This window comes from Callorhinus ursinus, unplaced genomic scaffold, assembly GCF_003265705.2.
Source record: "Callorhinus ursinus isolate GAN/ISIS: 27379988/994484 unplaced genomic scaffold, GSC_fseal_2.0 scaffold55, whole genome shotgun sequence".
NCBI classification, from domain to species: Eukaryota; Metazoa; Chordata; class Mammalia; order Carnivora; family Otariidae; genus Callorhinus; species Callorhinus ursinus.
In genome coordinates this window covers 8,220,476-8,238,879 of record NW_027397117.1, presented here as the reverse complement: position 1 = coordinate 8,238,879, position 18,404 = coordinate 8,220,476, and the positions used below count along the sequence as shown (strand labels likewise).

The following is an 18,404-nucleotide window of genomic DNA, read 5'->3' as shown; positions in this document are numbered from 1 at the left end:
TATGGCCAACAGCATTATAATTCATGTCTGATGAAGCTTATCTAACATACATATTTTCCCTGCAAGGCACATCATAGTCTTCTTGTGCTTAAGAACACTACACAGCACTTTAGCCCTGTGCTTGGGAACTGTTTTAAATAGCAACATCACTAACAAAATGCAAAAAATGGGACATTAAGTTGACTGCAGTATGAAAATTTAAGAAGGCAAAGAGAACATTGTCTTGTTTGACCTCATTTGGGAATGTGTGTACTAAACTCCAATTTTTTTGCTGCTCTCTGAGTGACCATGAATAACCACAAATATTGACCTCAAGTATTGATTTTGGGGTTACAGATAAATTTTAGCAAGTAGGTAATTTTGCAAATATGGAATCAGCAAATAATGAAGATTGACTTTATTTTGAACAAATACCACCTTTGGTTCAACAGTATTCAAAAACTTTGCTCATACAAAGCTTCATTCCTTCTTTTTTGTGTTGTTGTCACAACTTTATGCATTGTGTACTCATTAACATAGATTTATGATTATTGTTTTGTACATTTGTCTTTTAAATTATATAGAAGAAAGAGCTAGAGTCCAAAGAGTTCAGTAATACAGACTTTTTTTGTATTTGCCTATGTAATAAACTTTATGTTCTGTATTTCTTTGTGTGGTGCAGATCTATCTAGTGTCCCTTCATTTCTGCTTTAAGGACTGCCTTTAGCATTTCTTGTAGTACAGATCTACTAGTGATGAACTCCCTCAGTTTTGCTTCATCTGGAAGTGCCTTGTCTTTCCTTCAGTTTTGAAGAATAGTTTTGCAAGATATGGAATTCTTGATTGACATTGTTTTTCCTTTTAGCATTTTAAATATGTTATCCCACTACCTCTTGACCTCCATGGTTTCTGCTGAGAAATTGGCTGTTAATCTTACTGAGGATCCCTTGTATGTGATGAATATCTTCTCTTGCTTCCTTCAAGATTCTTGAATCCTTTGGCTTTCAGCAGTTTGGTTATAATGTGTCTTGGTGTGAATCTCTTTGAATTTATTCTGTTTGAGTTCCTTGAGCTTGTTGGATGTGTAAATTCATGTCTTTTATCTAATTTGGGAAGTTTTTAACCATTATTTCTTCACATAGTCTTTCTTCCCCTTTCTCCCTTTCATTTTGGGACTTCCATTAAACCAGTGTTGGTATTCTTGATGGTGTTGCACAGGTCCATAAGGCTGTGTGCACTTTTCTTCATACTGCTCCTCACACTGGATGATTGACATATCTTCAAGTTTACTGATTCTTTCTTTAAGCCTGCTCAGTCTGCTATCACAACATTCTGCTGAATTTTTCATTTCAGTTATTATACTTTTTAGTTCTAAAACTTGGTTGTCTTTTTATCATTTGTGTCTATTAATTGATATTCTGTGTTGAGACATTTTTCTTGGTTTCCTTCAGCTCTTTGAGCATGTTTGAGACAATTGATTTAGTGTTTTTCTAGTAAGTGTGATGTTTGTGCTTCAGGGACAGTTTTTATTATTTTCTTCTGTGAATGGGTCATACTTTTCTTGTTTCTTCATATGCTTTGTAATGTTTTATTGAGAACTTCACATTTTGGATATTGTGATGTGCTAACTCTGGAAATCAGATTCTTCCCATTCTTCAGGTTTGTTTTTTTTGCTTGCTTGGGGTTTTAGTTGTTTGTTTGCTCAGTGAGTTTTCTAGACCATTTTTGTACAGACTCTATTCTGTGTTGTGTATTGTCTGTGAAGCCTGTGTTTTAGTGGCCAGGGAATGTGTTGCCCGAGATTTCCTTGAGCACATGGAGCCAAAGAAAAAAGGAGGAATAAAAGCCCTTCCCCAGTCTTTGCAGATTGACTGTGTTTTGGGGCATTCCTTCAAAGCTTGGCCAGGCTATTGACAACCTTGCCTTTGCCTTCACTTCCTATTTGTGCTGAGCCTGAAAATCAGTTGTAGGTGAAAGTTTAGTGTCTTCTCAGGGCTTTTCTTAGCATGAAATCTGTCTGGGCATGTGTTAGGCTTTCTTTATTCCCTGGTGTATGTGAGTGCTTTTCAGTGCTTTGACTTGCCCAGAGCTCTGTCTCCCAGTGTTTCTTTATAGGCATTCAGCTAACTGTTGTTTTCTTGAACTGTAATCCTTTGGTGTAGTCAGCAGCAGATTATTTATCTACTGAGATCTGTGTGGAGTTCCTTTTTTTAAAACTTTGACTAAGAGTTTTTTGAATATAGATAGAATAAATAGTATAATGAACCTTTGTGTACATTTTATTAACACAAAGCCAGTCATGTTCCATTTATCTACCCCAGTCCTCACTATTTTGATGCAGATCCCAGCCATGATATTGTTCTGTCTGTACATACTTCAGGTGACAGATAATATAAAAAATAAGACCTCTTAAGAAAGAATATAGCCATAATACCATCATCTCATATTAAATTTTCATTGTCTTCTATTAAAGGGAATATATGTATTTCCTTTTCTAGTTATCCAGGGATAGAGTAGAAAACAAACAAGCAAACCTGAAAAGTATCTTTTTGGACATCTGGTTAAATCAGTGGTTTTCAGCTGGAGCAAATTGCTATTTTTTCCCTCTGTGGGGAAACCTTGGCTATTTGACAATGTCTGGAAGCATTTTTGATTGTTAAAGCTGAGGGAGATGTTTCTGGCATCTAATGGGCAGAGGTCAGTGATGCTCTTAAACATCTTATAATGCACAGGACAAACCTGTACAACAAAGAATTATCCAGTCCAAAATGTCTGTTGTGCTGAGGTTGACAAGTCCTGTGTGCAGTGGTCCACAGGTGCTTTTTCAGTCAAGGGGACTGCTGGAATGTGATGGTGTTGAAATAAAATGATATAGCACATCTCCTTTTTAGTGATAGAATCTGTGCTTATGAAACTTAAAATATTATAGGATGAGCATTTGCCAAACAAAAGCTGTGTATGTGGACTGAAATATTGGATCACATTATACTTAGCTTGTAGGAGAAAGAATCAAGTGCTTTGTGTCCTAGTTCTCATTGTATCACACTTTTACAATCTCTTCTAATCTCTCCCTAAAATTCTTGATATAAGTAGTTGTATGTGTATTTGTTGTTGTTGTTGTTGTTTTGGAAAGTCAAGATTCAAAGGAAGTAACAGGATTTAGTGGGTAATACCCCTTACCTGTGTTACCTGTTTATAGCCAATAATGCAGTCCTTTAGATTCTGAGGCAGTAAATTTACCCAATTTTTAATTTTAATTTGAAGTTTTTTGAAAATTTTATTTATTTATTTGAGAGAGAGAGAGAATGAGCAGGAAGGGCAAAAGGAGAGGGAGAGAGAATCTCAAGCAGACTCCGTGTGACCTGAGCCAAAACCAAGAGTCAGATGCTTAACTGACTAACCATCCGGGTACCCCTACCCAGGTTTTAAAAAAGCCAATGATGTACTTAATAAATTCATTAATGAGATTTTAGATAAAAGTAAATGGAGAGGTTTCACTTACCGTAGCTTCTGATGAAGAAGTACTAATACACTAACTTTAAGATTAGAATTCACCGTCTGTTTCAATTATAAATAATCTAATACACGTTGGAAAAGGCCTAGAAAAATGGACTTAAATGCTTATGTGAACGTTTCATTTATCTTTGTTTCATTTTACAGGTTCTTAAAAATAGCCCCTGAGCCTCAGTTTCCTAACTAAAATAAAACAGTAATACCTTCCTTAAAAGGTTGCTGTGAGGCTTAATTGCTTGAGGGAGATGGTGCATGTGAAAGTGCTTTAAACTGAGTATGATGTGCAGATGTGAGTTTCCCCGAACAAATTTCTTTATTTGGATAATATGGGTAGCAGATGGTTATAGATAGATAAAATATTATTGTGTTCTGTTAATTTTCAGAATGATTTGTTGAGTACTATATGTATAGATAGCCCAGATTTACCAGTTTGTCTCCAGTTTTTTGTTTATGTAAGTGAAAATTTTGTACTTTGAAATTTCAAATTAGGAGTTTTATCTTTCTTGAACAAATAACGTGATTACAAAAATGGGCAAAGGATCTGAGCAGAGTTCTCCAGAGAAGATATACAAATGTCCAATAAACACATGAAAAGGTAATAATATTCCCAAATTGGAAATAAATGAAATGTTCATCAACTGATGAGTGGATAAACAAAATATCCACCCAATGGAATATTATTTGGAAATAAAAAGGAATGAAGTAGTGATACATAGTACAATATGATGAACCTTGAAAACATGCCGCTAAGTAAAAAACATAAATAGTATGATCATATTTCTATAAAATGTCTCGAATAGAGAAACCTATAGAGACAGGAAAGCATAAATAGTATGATCATGTTTCTATAAAATGTCTTGAATAGAGAAACCTATAGAGACGGGAAGTAGATCATTGGTTGCTTAGGACCTGGGTGTATGTGTGGATTGAAGAGTGATAGCTAAGGGGAGCAGGATTTCTTTTTGGGAATGACAAAAATGTTCTAACATTGATTTGTAGCGATGGATGTACAACTCTGTGAATATACAAAAAACTATTGGATTGTACGCTTTAAATGGAATTTTATGGTATGTGAATTATATTTCAGTAAAGCTGTTAAAAAAGTTTTGCTTGAGTAGTAAACAGAGGCTTTTAAATTGAAAGGTCACCCTTGCATAAATGAAAGTTCAAAATACATAATACTGTGAAAATTGTCCTTTTTTCATTCTTGTCTTCCACTTAGGTTTTCAGAGATATGCTACACATGTGTGAGTAGATTTGTGGGTGTGTATGTGTCTTTGTGTACGCACACACACAAGTGGCAGGATTCATTATAGTATTCTACGTCTTGCTTTTTTTGCTCCTCCTCTGTAGAGATCTTTTCATATCAAAGTGCATATAGATTTAGAACCAGATCTTAATGTGCTAAATTAAATCATTGTTTGGGAAGCAGGAAAGAAATACGCTTAAAGGGCCTTTGTCTTTAAAGTAATTACTAAGGTGTTTACCTTCCACAAAAATTTCCTCATTCTCTGTGTGTAGTAGGATTGTACTATAATTTTACCCCAAAGTAATATTTTATTATTTTTATTGCTGTGGTAAGAACACCTAACATGAGATCTGCTCTTTTAACAAAAATTTTTTTAAGGTTTTATTTATTTGAGAGAGAGAGAATGAGAGATAGAGAGCATGAGAGGGAAGAGGGTCAGAGGGAGAAGCAGACTCCCTGCTGAGCAGGGAGCCCGATGTGGGACTCGATCCCAGGACTCCGGGATCATGACCTGAGCCAAAGGCAGTTGCTTAACCATCTGAGCCACCCAGGTGCACCTCTTTTAACAAAATTTTAAGCGTACAGTACAGTATTGTTCATCATAATGTTGTCTAGCAGCTCTCTAGAACTTGAATCTTACATAACTGAAACTTTATATTTGTTAAATAGCAATTCCCCATTTCCCACTCCTCTAGCCACTGGCAACCACCGTTCTGCTCTTTGCCTCTGTGTGTTTGACTATTTTATAAGCTCCATATAAGTGGTATCATGCAGTATTTGTCCTCCTACGGCTTATTTCATTTTAGCATAATGTCCCCTGGGTTAATCCACGTTGTCACATATGGCAGTATTTCCTTCCTTTTTAAGGCTGAATAATATTCCATTGTATGTATGTACCACATTTTCTTTATTCACACATCTTGGTTAATAATACTGCAATAAACCTGGGAGTGGATGTATCTCTTTGAGATTCTGTTTTTAAATCTTTTAGAAAAAGACACAAGTGGGATTGCTGTATCATATGGTATTCTCTTTTTAATTATTTTTAGAAACTTCTAGACTGCTTTCTATAGTGGCTATACCATTTTGCATTTCTAGTAGTGCATAAGGGTTCTCATTTCTCCATATGCTTGCCAACATGTGTTATTTTATTTATTTTTATTATTTTTTCTGATAATGGCCATAGCAGTGGGTATGAGGTGGTATCTTACTGTGATTTTGCTTTGCATTTCCCTGATGATTAATGATGTTGAGCATCTTTTGATATACCTGTTGGTCATTTGTAGGTCGTCTTTGGAGAAATGTCAAGTCCATTGCCCATTTTAAAATTAAGTTATTATTATTTGCTGTTGAGTTAATGGGATTCTATATATATTTTGGATATTAGCCCCTTATCTAACATCTAGTTTGTAAATATCTTTGCCCATTTCATAGGTTACCTTTTCACTCTGTTGGTTTTTTACTTTTTGACCTGGATATGCTTTGTAGTTGTTTTAAGGCAAATGAACTTAAACTGTTCCCCTTAATTTTTTGATGTGCTCTTTTTGCACTGGTAGAAGATAAATAGCAAATAAATAGACTAAAGACCAAAATCTTAAAGAACTGGTGATTATGTGGTATGGTGTATGGCAATATTATCAATCAAATACAATTGAAATTGGTAGAAGTTTTATCTAAAATTACATGTGTAAGATCAAAAAAAGGAGAGGGGATAAACAATATTAACTAATGAAAGAGGATATATAATTATAGATGCCTCAAAGATTTAATTTTTTAATTAGTTAATATTTGTTTATTTAATGAATATTTGAAAATTTGGAAAAATTAAATTCCTTGTTAAATTATTTATTTTAAAAAATCTACAGTTTATTCAGATTTCATCAGTTTTAAATGCACTCATTTGTGTGGTGGGTGGATGTATATAGTTCTATACAATTTTATTGTATGTTTAGAATTGCGTATCTAAAACCACAATCAAAATACAGACCTTTTCCATCACCAAAAGGCTCCTTTTTGTTACTCTTTTTTTTTAAAGATTTTATTTATTTATTTGAGAGAGAGAGAGTGAAAGAGAGAGAGAGAGAGAGAGAGAGAGTGAACCCAAGAGGGGGTAGGGTCAGAGGGAGAAGCAGACTCCCCGCTGAGCAGGGAGCCCAATGCGGGACTCGAGCCCGGGACTCCAGGATCATGACCTGAGCCGAAGGTAGTCGCTTAACCAACTGAGCCACCCAGGCACCCTCCTTTTTGTTACTCCTTGATAGCCACACCTACTCCTTTGCCCTCCCCATTCCTAATCCCTGGAAATCATTAGCCTGTTCCCAATTTCTAAATTCCTTGTAAATTTAGATTTTTCAAAAGTAATTCAAAAAGGATGTCATCGTGAGTACTTTTGTAATCATTGTAGTAATGGAATCAGTAGTTACAAACCATTATCAAAAAGAAACCAGACCTATATGGTTTTATAAGTAAGTTCTAGCAAACATTCAAGGAAAAGGAATTCTCCAGAAAGCAAAGAAAAAGGGAACACTTGTAAACTAATTTTAAGAAACTAGTGTAACCTTGATACCAGCCCAGAGAACAGCATGAAAAACAAAAATTGCAGTGCATTTTCACTCATTAGCATGGGTGTAAAATCCTAAACAGTACATTAAAATACAGAGTCCAGTGGCACCTGAGTGGCTCAGTCAGTTAAGCGTCTGACTCTTGATTTCAGCTAAGATCATGATGTCAGGGTGGTGAGATCGAGCCCTGCGTGGGGCTCCATGCTTAGGTGGAGCCTGCTTAAGATTCTGTCTCTCCCTCTCCCTGTGCTACACGGCCCCTCTCTGGGCACTCTCCCTCCCTCTCTCCCTCTTAAAAAGAAAAAAAAAATGGAGTCCAGCATCGAAAAACAACAACAAAAGATCATGGTCAAGATAGGTTTAATTTTGGGGCGCCCGGGTGGCTCAGTCGTTAAGCGTCTGTCTTCGCCTCAGGTCATGATCCCAGGGTCCTGGGATCGAGCCCCGCATCGGGCTCCCTGCTCCGCAGGAAGCCTGCTTCTCCCTCTCCCACTGCCCCTACTTGTGATCCCTCTCACTGTCTCTCTCTCTGTCAAATAAATAAAATCTTTTTTTTAAAGATTTTATTTATTTATTTGAGAGAGAGAGAGAGAGAGAGAGCACATGAGAGAGGGGAAGGTCAGAGGGAGAAGCAGACTCCCCGCCAAGCAGGGAACCCGATGCGGGACTCGATCCGGGACTCCAGGATCATGGCCTGAGCCGAAGGCAGTCGCTTAACCAACTGAGCCACCCAGGCGCCTTCAAATAAATAAAATCGTAAGAAAGATGGGTTTAATTTTTGTAAAGATAATTTTTTCTTTTTTAAAATTGAAGTATAATGAATGTATAGTATTATATTAGTTTCATGTGTACAATTTTTTGTTGTTAGAGAGAGTGAGTGTGAGTGTCGGGGGAGAAGGAGAGAGAGAATTTAAGCAGGCATTACACCCAGCATGGAACCTGTAGCGGGGCTTGATCTCACAATCCTGAGATCACGACCTGAGCGGAAATCAAGAGTCAGAGGCTTAACCGACAGTCATTCAGGTGCCCCAAGTGATTCAGCAGTTTTGTACATTACTCAGTGCTCATCAAGATAGGTGTATTTTTTGTTGTTGTTGTTATTATAGCTGGCTGTGTAATTAGTACTCCACTGTACAAATGTTTTTGCATTTTTATTATATATTTTGGACACAGATTATATCAATTTACACTTCAGTATGTGAATATGAATACTTCTTTCCTATGTTTCCAACAAGGTTTAGTGTTTTAAGAAAAGGAAACCTTTCCTTATGTGACAGGTTGCAAAGGTCGCATAGAGAGTTCTCGTATACCCTTCATTCACCTCCTTAATGTTAGTATCTTACCTTATGATGGGACAGTTATGACAACCAAGAAATTAACATTTCTTATTAATTACAATAGGTAAAATACTATTAATTAAACTGGAGACTGTTGAGATTTTGCCAGATTTTCCATTACTGTTCTTTTTAAAGTGTTAGAGGATCCAGTCCAGTATTCTGCATTGCCTTTAGTTGTTTTGTGTCCTTAGTCTTTTCCAGCCTATGACAGTTCCTTAGTTCTCCTTGTTTTTATGGTTTTGACACTTCTGAAAAATACTGGTCATGTATTTTGGAGAAGGTTCCTCAGTTTGTATTTGGTATATTTTCATAATTAGAATGAGTTATATTTTTGTGTGAAGCAGTGATGCCTACCAGAAGGTACATGCTATCAGATGATGTTCAAGGTAGGGACAGAAGTTGTTTTGTTTTGTTTGGCTTTTGGATATCCAGTTCTAGCACCATTTATTGAAATGATTATCCTTTCTCCCTTGAATTGCCTTTGCACCTTTTGTCAAAACTCAGTTGATAATATATGTTGGGTATATTTCTGGTTTCATTTGTTTTGTTGATCTGTGTGTCTCTCTTTGGCCAATACCACACATTCTTGCATATAATAAAGACAGTTGATTTTTGTATATTGATCATATATCTTATGTCCTTGTTAGGTTCCCTTACTAGTTCTCATTAGTTCCAGTCTATTTTTTGTAGATTCTTTTGAATTTTTATGTAGACAAACATGTCATTTGTGAAGAGAGAGTTCTAGTCCCTTTTCTGGCTTCATTTCACTGACTAGGACTTAACATGCTGTATAGGAGTAGTCAGAAAGGACATTTTTACAATGTTTCAGATATTAAGAGGAAAACATTCATTCTTTCACCATTAAGTCTGATGGTAGCTGTGAGGAGGTTTTTTTTTGTTTGTTTGGTTTTTTTTTTTGGATCCCCTTCATAAAATTAAAGAAATTCCCTTTTATTTTTAATCTACTGAGAGTTTTTGTCATGAATGGATGTTGAATTTTTCTTTTTTCTTTTTTTGGATGTTGAATTTTATTAGATACTTCTATTCAGATAATCATTTGTTCTTCATTCTGTTAAAATGGTAAGATAGAGTGATTGATTTTTGCATACTGAACCAGCCTTGTATTTCTGGGATAAACTACTTGGTTGTGACACATCTTCCTTTTCATGTGTTCCTGCATTCAGTTTGCTTAGTAGTGTTTTTGTTTGTTTTTTTTAGGTTTCTGTCTCTGTGTTCATGGAAGGAATGGGTCTGTAGTTTTCTTTCTTTGTAACATCTTAATATGGTTTTTGTATTAGAGTAATGCCGGCCCCATATAGTCAGGTCTCGTGTGTGTGTGTGTGTGTGTGTGTGTGTGTGTTTTAAGATTTATTTATTTATTGGAGAGAGAGAGAGAGAGAGAGAGAGAGAGAGAGAGGGAGAGAGGGAGTCGGGGGGAGGAGCATAAGGAGAGAATCCCCAAGCAGACTCCAAGCTGAGCATGGAGCCCGATGGAGGGCTCGCTCCCAGGATGCTGAGATCATGACCTGAGCCAAAACCAAGAGTCAGATGCTTAACTGGCAGAGCACCCAGGCACCCCATTTTTTTTTCAGGTCTTGTGTTTTAACCCGATAATATCTTTTAACTGGTGTGTTTAAACCATTTATACTGAAAGTGGTTATTGGTATGGTTTGATTAAATTCTGCATCTTGCTGTTTTCTATTCTCTGTGTTATTTTTTATTTTTCTGCCTGCTCTCATGTTAATTGAGTATTTTAAATGATTTTATTTTATGCTCAGTCTTGGCTTATTCTTTATATACCTTTAAAATATTTCAGAGATTCTCCTAGGGTTTACAGTATACATCTTCAGTTAACCAGAGTCAAATAATACAGCACTTCAAATAATATACTCCTTCATGTGTAGTATAAGGATTTTACAACAGTATATTTCTTATTCCCCTCTACCATTTTTAGAGCAATTAAAGGTAAAAAAGGTAAATATGATTTTTCTCCTCCCCCGCCCCCTTTTCCAGTGCTCATTATTTCTTTGTACAGATTCAAGTGTCTACTATATGTATGTTTCTTTAGTCTGAGCAATTCCCTTTAACATATCTTGTAATGTAGGTTTGCTGAGAAGGAAATCTCTTAGATTTTGTGTGCAAACGCCTTTATTTTCCATTTCTGAAAGACACTTTCATTGGGTATAGAATTCTGGTTGATGACTTTTGTTTCTTTTAAGCATGCTTCTCAGGTGTCATAGTTTCAGCTGGCTTGTTTTCTGATGAGTTGTCAGATGTGATTTTTAATCTTTGTTCTTATGTAATGTGTTTTTTTCTTAAAGATTTTATCAGTACCTTCTGTTTTCATCATTTGGATATGGTATTTTTAGGCTGTTTTTAATTATTTAAACGTCCTGGTGGTTCTGTGAGGTTCTTGGATCTGTGGTGGTTTTTCATTACCTGTGCAAAATTGTTAGCTATCATTTTTCTACTATTTCTTCTGCTTTGTTATCTCTGCTTTCTTTCTGGGATTCCAAGTATGTATATTTTGGGCCAATTCGTGTTGTCCCACAGCTCTTGGATGCTGTGTCCCTTTTTTTCCACTTAAAAAAGAAAACTTTGTGTTTTAGGTGGCTTATTGACACTGATCTCCCAAGTTTTTTTTACTCTTTCCTCAGCTTTGCTAGTTATTGCTGAACCTGTCAAAAGCCTGTTTTTTCATATTTAGCATTTCTCTTTGATTGTGTGTTATAATTTGCATCTCTCTGCTGAATTTACCCATCTGATCTTGCATATTACTCACCTTTTCTATTAGTGCTTTTAACATATTAATCATTGTTTTCAAAATTCCCTGTCAAATACTTTCAACACTTGTGTCAAGAGTTTGGTTCTGCTGACTGCTTTGTCTGTTGGAAATGTGTTGTTTTTCTATGCCTCATATTTTTTTGTTGTGTAAAGTCAGACTTCTTATTTATTATATTAGAGACTGAGGTGAGTGTTTTTTTGTGTTTGGAAATCAGTACACCTTTCCCTTGTGCTTGGCCTTTTCTTTTTGGAGTTTAGGTTAATGAGTCAGGAGCTGGGCTTGAGTTGAGATTTGTTGTTTCTGTGCTTACCCTCATTATACCACTGGCTTAAAATTCCATTAGGGGATACCTTAAGTGTGGCATGGGGACTGGTTTGACAGAATTTTTTTCTCAATGCCTCATCCATCCTAAACTTTAGGTGTTCCCACTGTGCTGTCTCTCAGGGAGGGCCAATTACTGTGATTTTGCAACTCTTCCAGAAATATTCTGTTAGTCATTAATGGATGCTTGTTAGCCTGGAAGTGGGTGACTGGAAGAAAAGGTTGCATGTTTCTTATTGTTCTAATTAAAACCCAACCTTCGCCAGGCACTTCTCCATCTAACCTTCTCTGCTAGATATCATGAGTTAAGCCAGAAAACACTGCTATAAATAGCTAAACTCTTAGGGGAAACCAGCTCTGATTTTATGACTTTATGGTTTTACTACTTTGATTTTATGATTTTACTACTACTGTATAGTAGATGACTAGCTGTTATTACAGAGTCCTTTAGAACTTTTGCCTCTTGTTCTCAGGCACCACACCAATCCAGTGGGCACCGAATGGCAGTGGAAGATGGATCAGCCTGAAATGATCTTAAAGGAAGCCATTGAAAACCATCAGAACATGATTAAGCAGTTTAAAGGTATTTATCTACCCTGTACAAAGGAATGCTAATTAGCATGAATTAAATTGGCTGAGGAATTGCCTCTTTGACAGGACTTTTGTTCCCACTGGCAAATTTTCATTTAGGGAAGTGAAAACTTCATAGAAATATTATACACATTTTGGCCTTTTTGATTTCTACTGATAACTTTCATATCCCATATGATGGAAGAACTAAAAAAGTTTAATTCAAAGCTTAGCAATTTAAAATATGGTACACTCAAGCCTATAAGTTTTGCCTGGGAGCGTATCATCATCCTTCCTAAAAACTTTTGATATTGTTCTGTCTTGGTAAGCACAAAGCAGCTTAATGAATGGGCAGAAAAGTTTAGATCATTGGAAAAATCTTTTTTTTTAAACTTTAAATTTTTTTATTATGTTAATCACCATACATTACATCATTAGTTTTTGATGATCATTGGAAAAATCTTAAATATTATCAGTTATGTAGTGGGAAAGCATTTTTGAATAAATGACTTATAAAAAGGAGGGATTCTGTTAGTATCACGTGATTCATAGTGATGTGAAAATTCTGCCACTCAGTTTCTAGAATTTCCTGATTCAGTTTTGTTTCATACTTAAAGGTATTTGACTTTACTGGAGGTTACTTGTTCTCAGGCTTTAGCATCAGAATCATGGAAGGCTTGTTAAAACAGATTGCTGGCTCCCTTTTCCAGAGATTTGTTCAGTAGGTCTGGAGGTGGGGCCCAAGGATGTGCATTTCTACAGCTTTGCAGGTGGTATTGATGTTGTTGAACTGGAGACCACACTTTGAGGCCCATTGCCATAGATAGATATGGTAGAATTATAAAGCGCTGGCTTTGTAACATGATAGCTGCATATCCTGAAGTGATATTTGTTAGGTACCCTGTGAGATCTGTGTATCTGTCTCCACCTACCACTTGAAAGTCCTTCTCTCCTTTATTTTCCTTTCCTTTGCTATGCAACAATAAAACATGCATTTTAACCAAGGTTGTGTTGATGTAGACACTCTTGTGGTGCTAACTTCATATGTGGGAGTCTTTATAAACCCCAGTAATTATCATTTTGAAGATCAGGTGATTCTTTTATGTGAAGAAATTGTCAGGTCACTGCTTCTTGAGATTAAAGTGCTTCTGATAAGTGTGTATGTGGGTGCACATGCGTGTGCGCGCGTGTGTGTTTGTGTGTTTAAACACACCAAGTAGATCTTCAGTTCTCAGTAGACACTGGCTGGGTGGTCTATAAATTTAATTCAGTTGTAACACTATCTGGAGGTAGCACCAGACCTCACAGGGTAAGGCAGTGTTCAGTTCTGTGAGACTGCCCCATGTCAGACCCCGATCTCAAGTCCGGGTTGTTACCTGTGCTTCAGACTGACTGGCTATAAACTGGAGGTTCCCACTATCTCCTGTTCAGATTTACTGGAGTGGCTCACAGAACTCAGAGAAACTTTTATTTACACTTACCAGTTTATTATAGAGGGTTTTACTGAGGATTCAGATGGATGGCCAGGTGAAGAGGTAACATAGGGCAAAGTCTGCAAGTTCCTTCTGTCCCAATGGACCTGGAGTGCATCACCCTCCTGGCACATGGAGGCACTCACCAGCCTGGAAGCTCATCAACTCTTATTGTTTCAGGAGTTTTTATAGAGCCTAATATGTAGCCCCTCTTCCCCTTCCAAGAGATCTGTGGGTGTGGTTGAAAATTGCAATCCTCCAATCACTTGTCTCTCTAGTGACCAGCCCTGTCCTGAGGCTATTTAGGGGCCCTAAGTCACCTCATTAGCTCTGGTGTGCTCAAAAGGGGCTCCTTCTGAGTGACTGAAGACTCTGCTTTCACTCAGGAAATCCCAAGGGTTATAGGAGTGTTGTGCCAGGAACCAGGGCCAAAGACCAAATATATTGCTTTTTATACCTCAGTCCTTGTTACTGTTCTTCTTTCTTATGAGAAATTGAGAAAGGTCGTGCAAATAATGATTAATCAATAATAATTTATTAAGGATAATCAGTCATTGCACCTTTATTTTATTATTTATTAATTTTCTAAGGAATGTGGAACTGTGCATATTTGTGTGTGTGTCTGTATGTGCTGACTTATTTTTGTACATCTGCAAAGATGCTAATAAATATTTAAATTTGTATCTTGACTTTTAGTCTCAAGCACTTTTTTTTTTTTAACAAATTAACTTTCTCTTCTGTGGATAAAGCAGTGTCTCTTACCAGTGTTTGGGAAAATTATAGAAGCTGGTGAAGAACTAAGTTTCCACATCTGGTATCTGACTAGCAACACTCATTGTTGATTTAGTTAATATTGATTATTGATCTTCAAACAAATCATATGCCTTCTTAAAAAAACTTCACAGCGAAGTCTTGTTTTCTTTTGGATAATGTATTGGTCAGAGTTCTCCAGAAAAACAGTCAACAGGATGGAGTGTGTGCACGTGTGTGTGTGTGTGTGTGTGTGTGTGTGTGTGTGTGTGTGTGTGTGTTGAGAGAGAGATTGATTTGGGGAACTGGCTCACATGATTGTGTAGGTTTGGGGTAGACCAGTTGCTGGAGATGTAGGGAAGCGTTGCAGTTCAAATCCAGAGGCAGTATGCTGGCAGAATCCTTTCTTGCTTGGGCAAGGTTTCCTCTGTTCTATTAAAGCCTTCAACTGATTGGATGAGGATCATCCGCCTTATAGAGGGCAATCTGCTTTTATTCAAGGTTCAGTGATTGAAATGTTAATCTCATCCAAAAGACACCTTCACAGAAATATCCAGAATAATATTTGACCAAATATCTGGGCCCTGTGGTTCAGCCAAATTGACACATAAAACTAATTATCACAGATCATAACATCAGAAGCAGGTAAATGCCAGTAATTTATCTTTATATTCTAGTTAGTTTGTTTTGTTTTAGTGCTTAAAGAGCGCTTCAATAATGGAACGATGACTGAGGATGCGATGACTGAGGATGCGTGTTTCCCCGATAGCTGGCAGTCTCCCTGAGTGATTTGTGCCCAGGCAGTTTGTGTGGGGAGAAAGCAGCCCTGAGGAGTAGGCATTCATTCTTTCATTCTGAGATGTCCTTGATACAGGATGACAATTTGAGTTTTGATAGTAATTTTCTGACAGGAACATTTTTGCAAATTCACTTTAAATGGAAATAAGTAATGAATAAATCATAGGGCTGACTTTATTCGTGTTAATAACATGTGTTAGGTGAACTCAGTGAGCCCATGTTCTTTGTTGTCTGCCTAGCTTGTTTGAAGGGCTGGTCCTGTGCAGGTGTATCTGGTTACCTTGTACTTATTTTAATCAGTAGGCATCTTAAATGGTTTGAATTTAGGTTCCCATGGGGTAAGAAACAGAAGAGCTTTTATTTATTTTTTTTTAAAGATTTTATTTATTTATTTGAGAGAGAGAATGAGATAGAGAGATCATGAGGGTCAGAGGGAGAAGCAGACTCCCTGCTGAGCAGGGAGCACGATGCGGGACTCGATCCCGGGACATCATGACCTGAGCCGAAGGCAGTCGCTTAACCAACTGAGCCACCCAGGCGCCCCGAAACAGAAGAGTCTTTAAAAATATATGTTGTCTTATGGGGGAAGATAAAGGATTGCAGAGAGAAAGAATAGAGCATATCTGTGGACAAGTGAATCCTGAATCAGGGTTAAAATGCCTAAGGGGGAGTGATCCCCCCCCAAATTCAACAATGACTACCAACTTCATTCTTAAAAAAGCTTTTATGGAGTATCTACTTTGCCCTGGTAATTCCCCCAAAGGATTCTTTTTTTACATCTTAATTACTTGACAAAGTGTTACCATATCAGCACAACAGCTATTCATTTAATCAACAATAAATTTTCTACAAAGGTTTTCAAGTTGGAACTGGTTGACCTTTGTACACTGACATTCTTCAGGGTGCCAGAACAATTCTTTAAAGTAGCAGTCGTCGTAGAAAACGGGTTTCTATTGGAAGGTGTGCTGGGTGTGGACAGGCTGGCACACAGGCATAAAGGAGCTCTCATTCATTGTATTTTATGTTTTCACAGAGTCTTCAGTGTTAGGATCGTGGTAACTATTTGTTAATGCTTTTTTTTATTTCATTCCAAGCTTAAATAAGACACTACTTTTTTGAAAATCTGTCTTACTGCTGTAATAATTATAGTAAACCTGGCTGTGATACTGTAGTATTAAAAGAGAAAAAAACCCTGATTATTAAAGGATGAAATACATAATTTATAAAAATCCAGAGCTCTTCTAGAAAACTGGTAGTAGTCTGCAGCCCTCAACAAGCATGTGAACTGTTTTCTTTTTAAAAATACTGTAATGGGAAAAGTTAAGAAATTTTAGTTTTTCAGAATATTGGTTATGTTTCTCTCTTCTTGACGGTCAGCAGAAAGTAATCTAAACCATTCAAATGCATGGTTGTTTATTTTATTGTAGACATTCATCAGGCAATGAGATTTTGTAACTTCACTCAGTCTTTATCAATGATTATAGTCTAAAGTTTTCTTTTTTTACAAACCTGAATGCCTCCTGCAATCAGTGAAATCTCTATGTTCTATCTTTTATTCATCCCTAGGGGATCGGGTATAAATAAAACAGGACCTCTTCCTTTCTGAATGGTGAGCCTCAGAGTAAAGATGGCGAGACTAGTACAAGTCATGCTACCTCTTCTGAACCCTGTACTCTCACCTGGGTATAGTCCTGACACGGATCCTACATGTGGACTCTAAAGATGCAGATATATAGCTCTAGATTTCATTTCAGCCCCTGGTGGACTCTTGTTTTCTCTCTTCCCCAAATCTGAAGTCTCTTGGTCTGGAGAGGTGGCTTAACTCCTGTGATGTAGTTACTCACGGAGGCCCTGCAGGAAGGTTCCCCTTTCTTCCACACCCATGTTAGAATTTGCCTATTAGAGCACTGATACTATTACCTTGTGCCCCCTGGTGGCTTGAGGAAAGCAAAACAAAATTAAAAACCAAAGGAATGGGGTATTACTGATTTTCTTAGTTAGAATTTGGGTTACAATTTCCTGTAGGAAAAAAAATGAATTTGATTAGTTAACATTGAAATAGATTTATTAATACTGTAGTTTAGGTATATTGCGGTTTAATGTGGTGTTGGGGGTTTGAATGGTTACTTAATCTTCATTTTAACAATATTGTATCTGTGGGAATACAAATTTCAGGTTTAAACAGAAATGTTTTAGGAATATTATAGGCAGTTTTCAAAGAAGCAAAGCCATTTCCTTCTTTTGGTTATATTCTGGATATCCTAACTTCATCCTCTCTTTAGAGGTTCAATTTTTTTTTTTTTTGATGTAGTATTCCACGATTCATTGTTTGTGCATAACACCCAGTGCTCCATGCAGAAGTGCCTTCTTTAATACCCATCACCAGGCTAACCTATCCCCCCACCCCTCTCCCCCCTAGAACCCTCAGTTTGTTTTTCAGAGTCCATCGTCTCTCATGATTCGTCTCCCCCACCGATTTACTCCCCTTCATTCTTCCCCTCCTGCTATCTTCTTCTTTTTTTTTTTTTCTTAACATATATTGCATTATTTGTTTCAGAGGTACAGGTCTGTGACTCATCAGTCTTGCACAATTCACAGCGCTCACCCTAGCACATACCCTCCCCAATGTCTATCACCCAGCCACCCCATCCCTCCCACCCCCCCACCACTCCAGCAATCCTCAGTTTGTTTCCTGAGATTAAGGATTCCTCATATCAGTGAGGTCATATGATACATGTCTTTCTCTGATTGACTTACTTCACTCAGCATAACACCCTCCAGTTCCTTCCACGTTGTTGCAGATGGCAAGATCTCATTCCTTTTGATGGCTGCATAATATTCCATTGTGTATATATACCACATCTTTATCCATTCCTCTGTCGATGGACATCTTGGCTCTTTCCACAGTTTGGCTATTGTGGACATTGCTGCTATAAACATTGGGGTGCACGTACCCCTTCGGATCCCTACATTTGTATCTTTGTGGTAAATACCCAATAGTGGAATCGCTGGATCGTATGGTAGCTCTATTTTCAACTGTTTGAGGAACCTCCATACTGTTTTCCAGAG

At 37.1% G+C, this 18,404-nt stretch overlaps 1 protein-coding gene across 4 annotated transcripts in view; it reads left to right on the top strand.

Moving 5' to 3' along the window:
• Positions 1-18,404, top strand: part of LOC112817549 (S-adenosyl-L-methionine-dependent tRNA 4-demethylwyosine synthase TYW1) — a 205,412-nt gene that overhangs the window by 84,129 nt on the left and 102,879 nt on the right. For all 4 annotated transcript variants that reach the window (XR_003206415.2, XR_003206416.2, XM_025864713.2 and 1 more), the window contains one exon: positions 12,219-12,328. Coding sequence is in view for 2 of the 4 variants with exons in the window: in XM_025864713.2 (XP_025720498.1) it covers positions 12,219-12,328 (110 nt within the window). In the remaining 2 variants the exon portion in view is untranslated. The remainder of the gene's footprint in view (positions 1-12,218; positions 12,329-18,404) is intronic.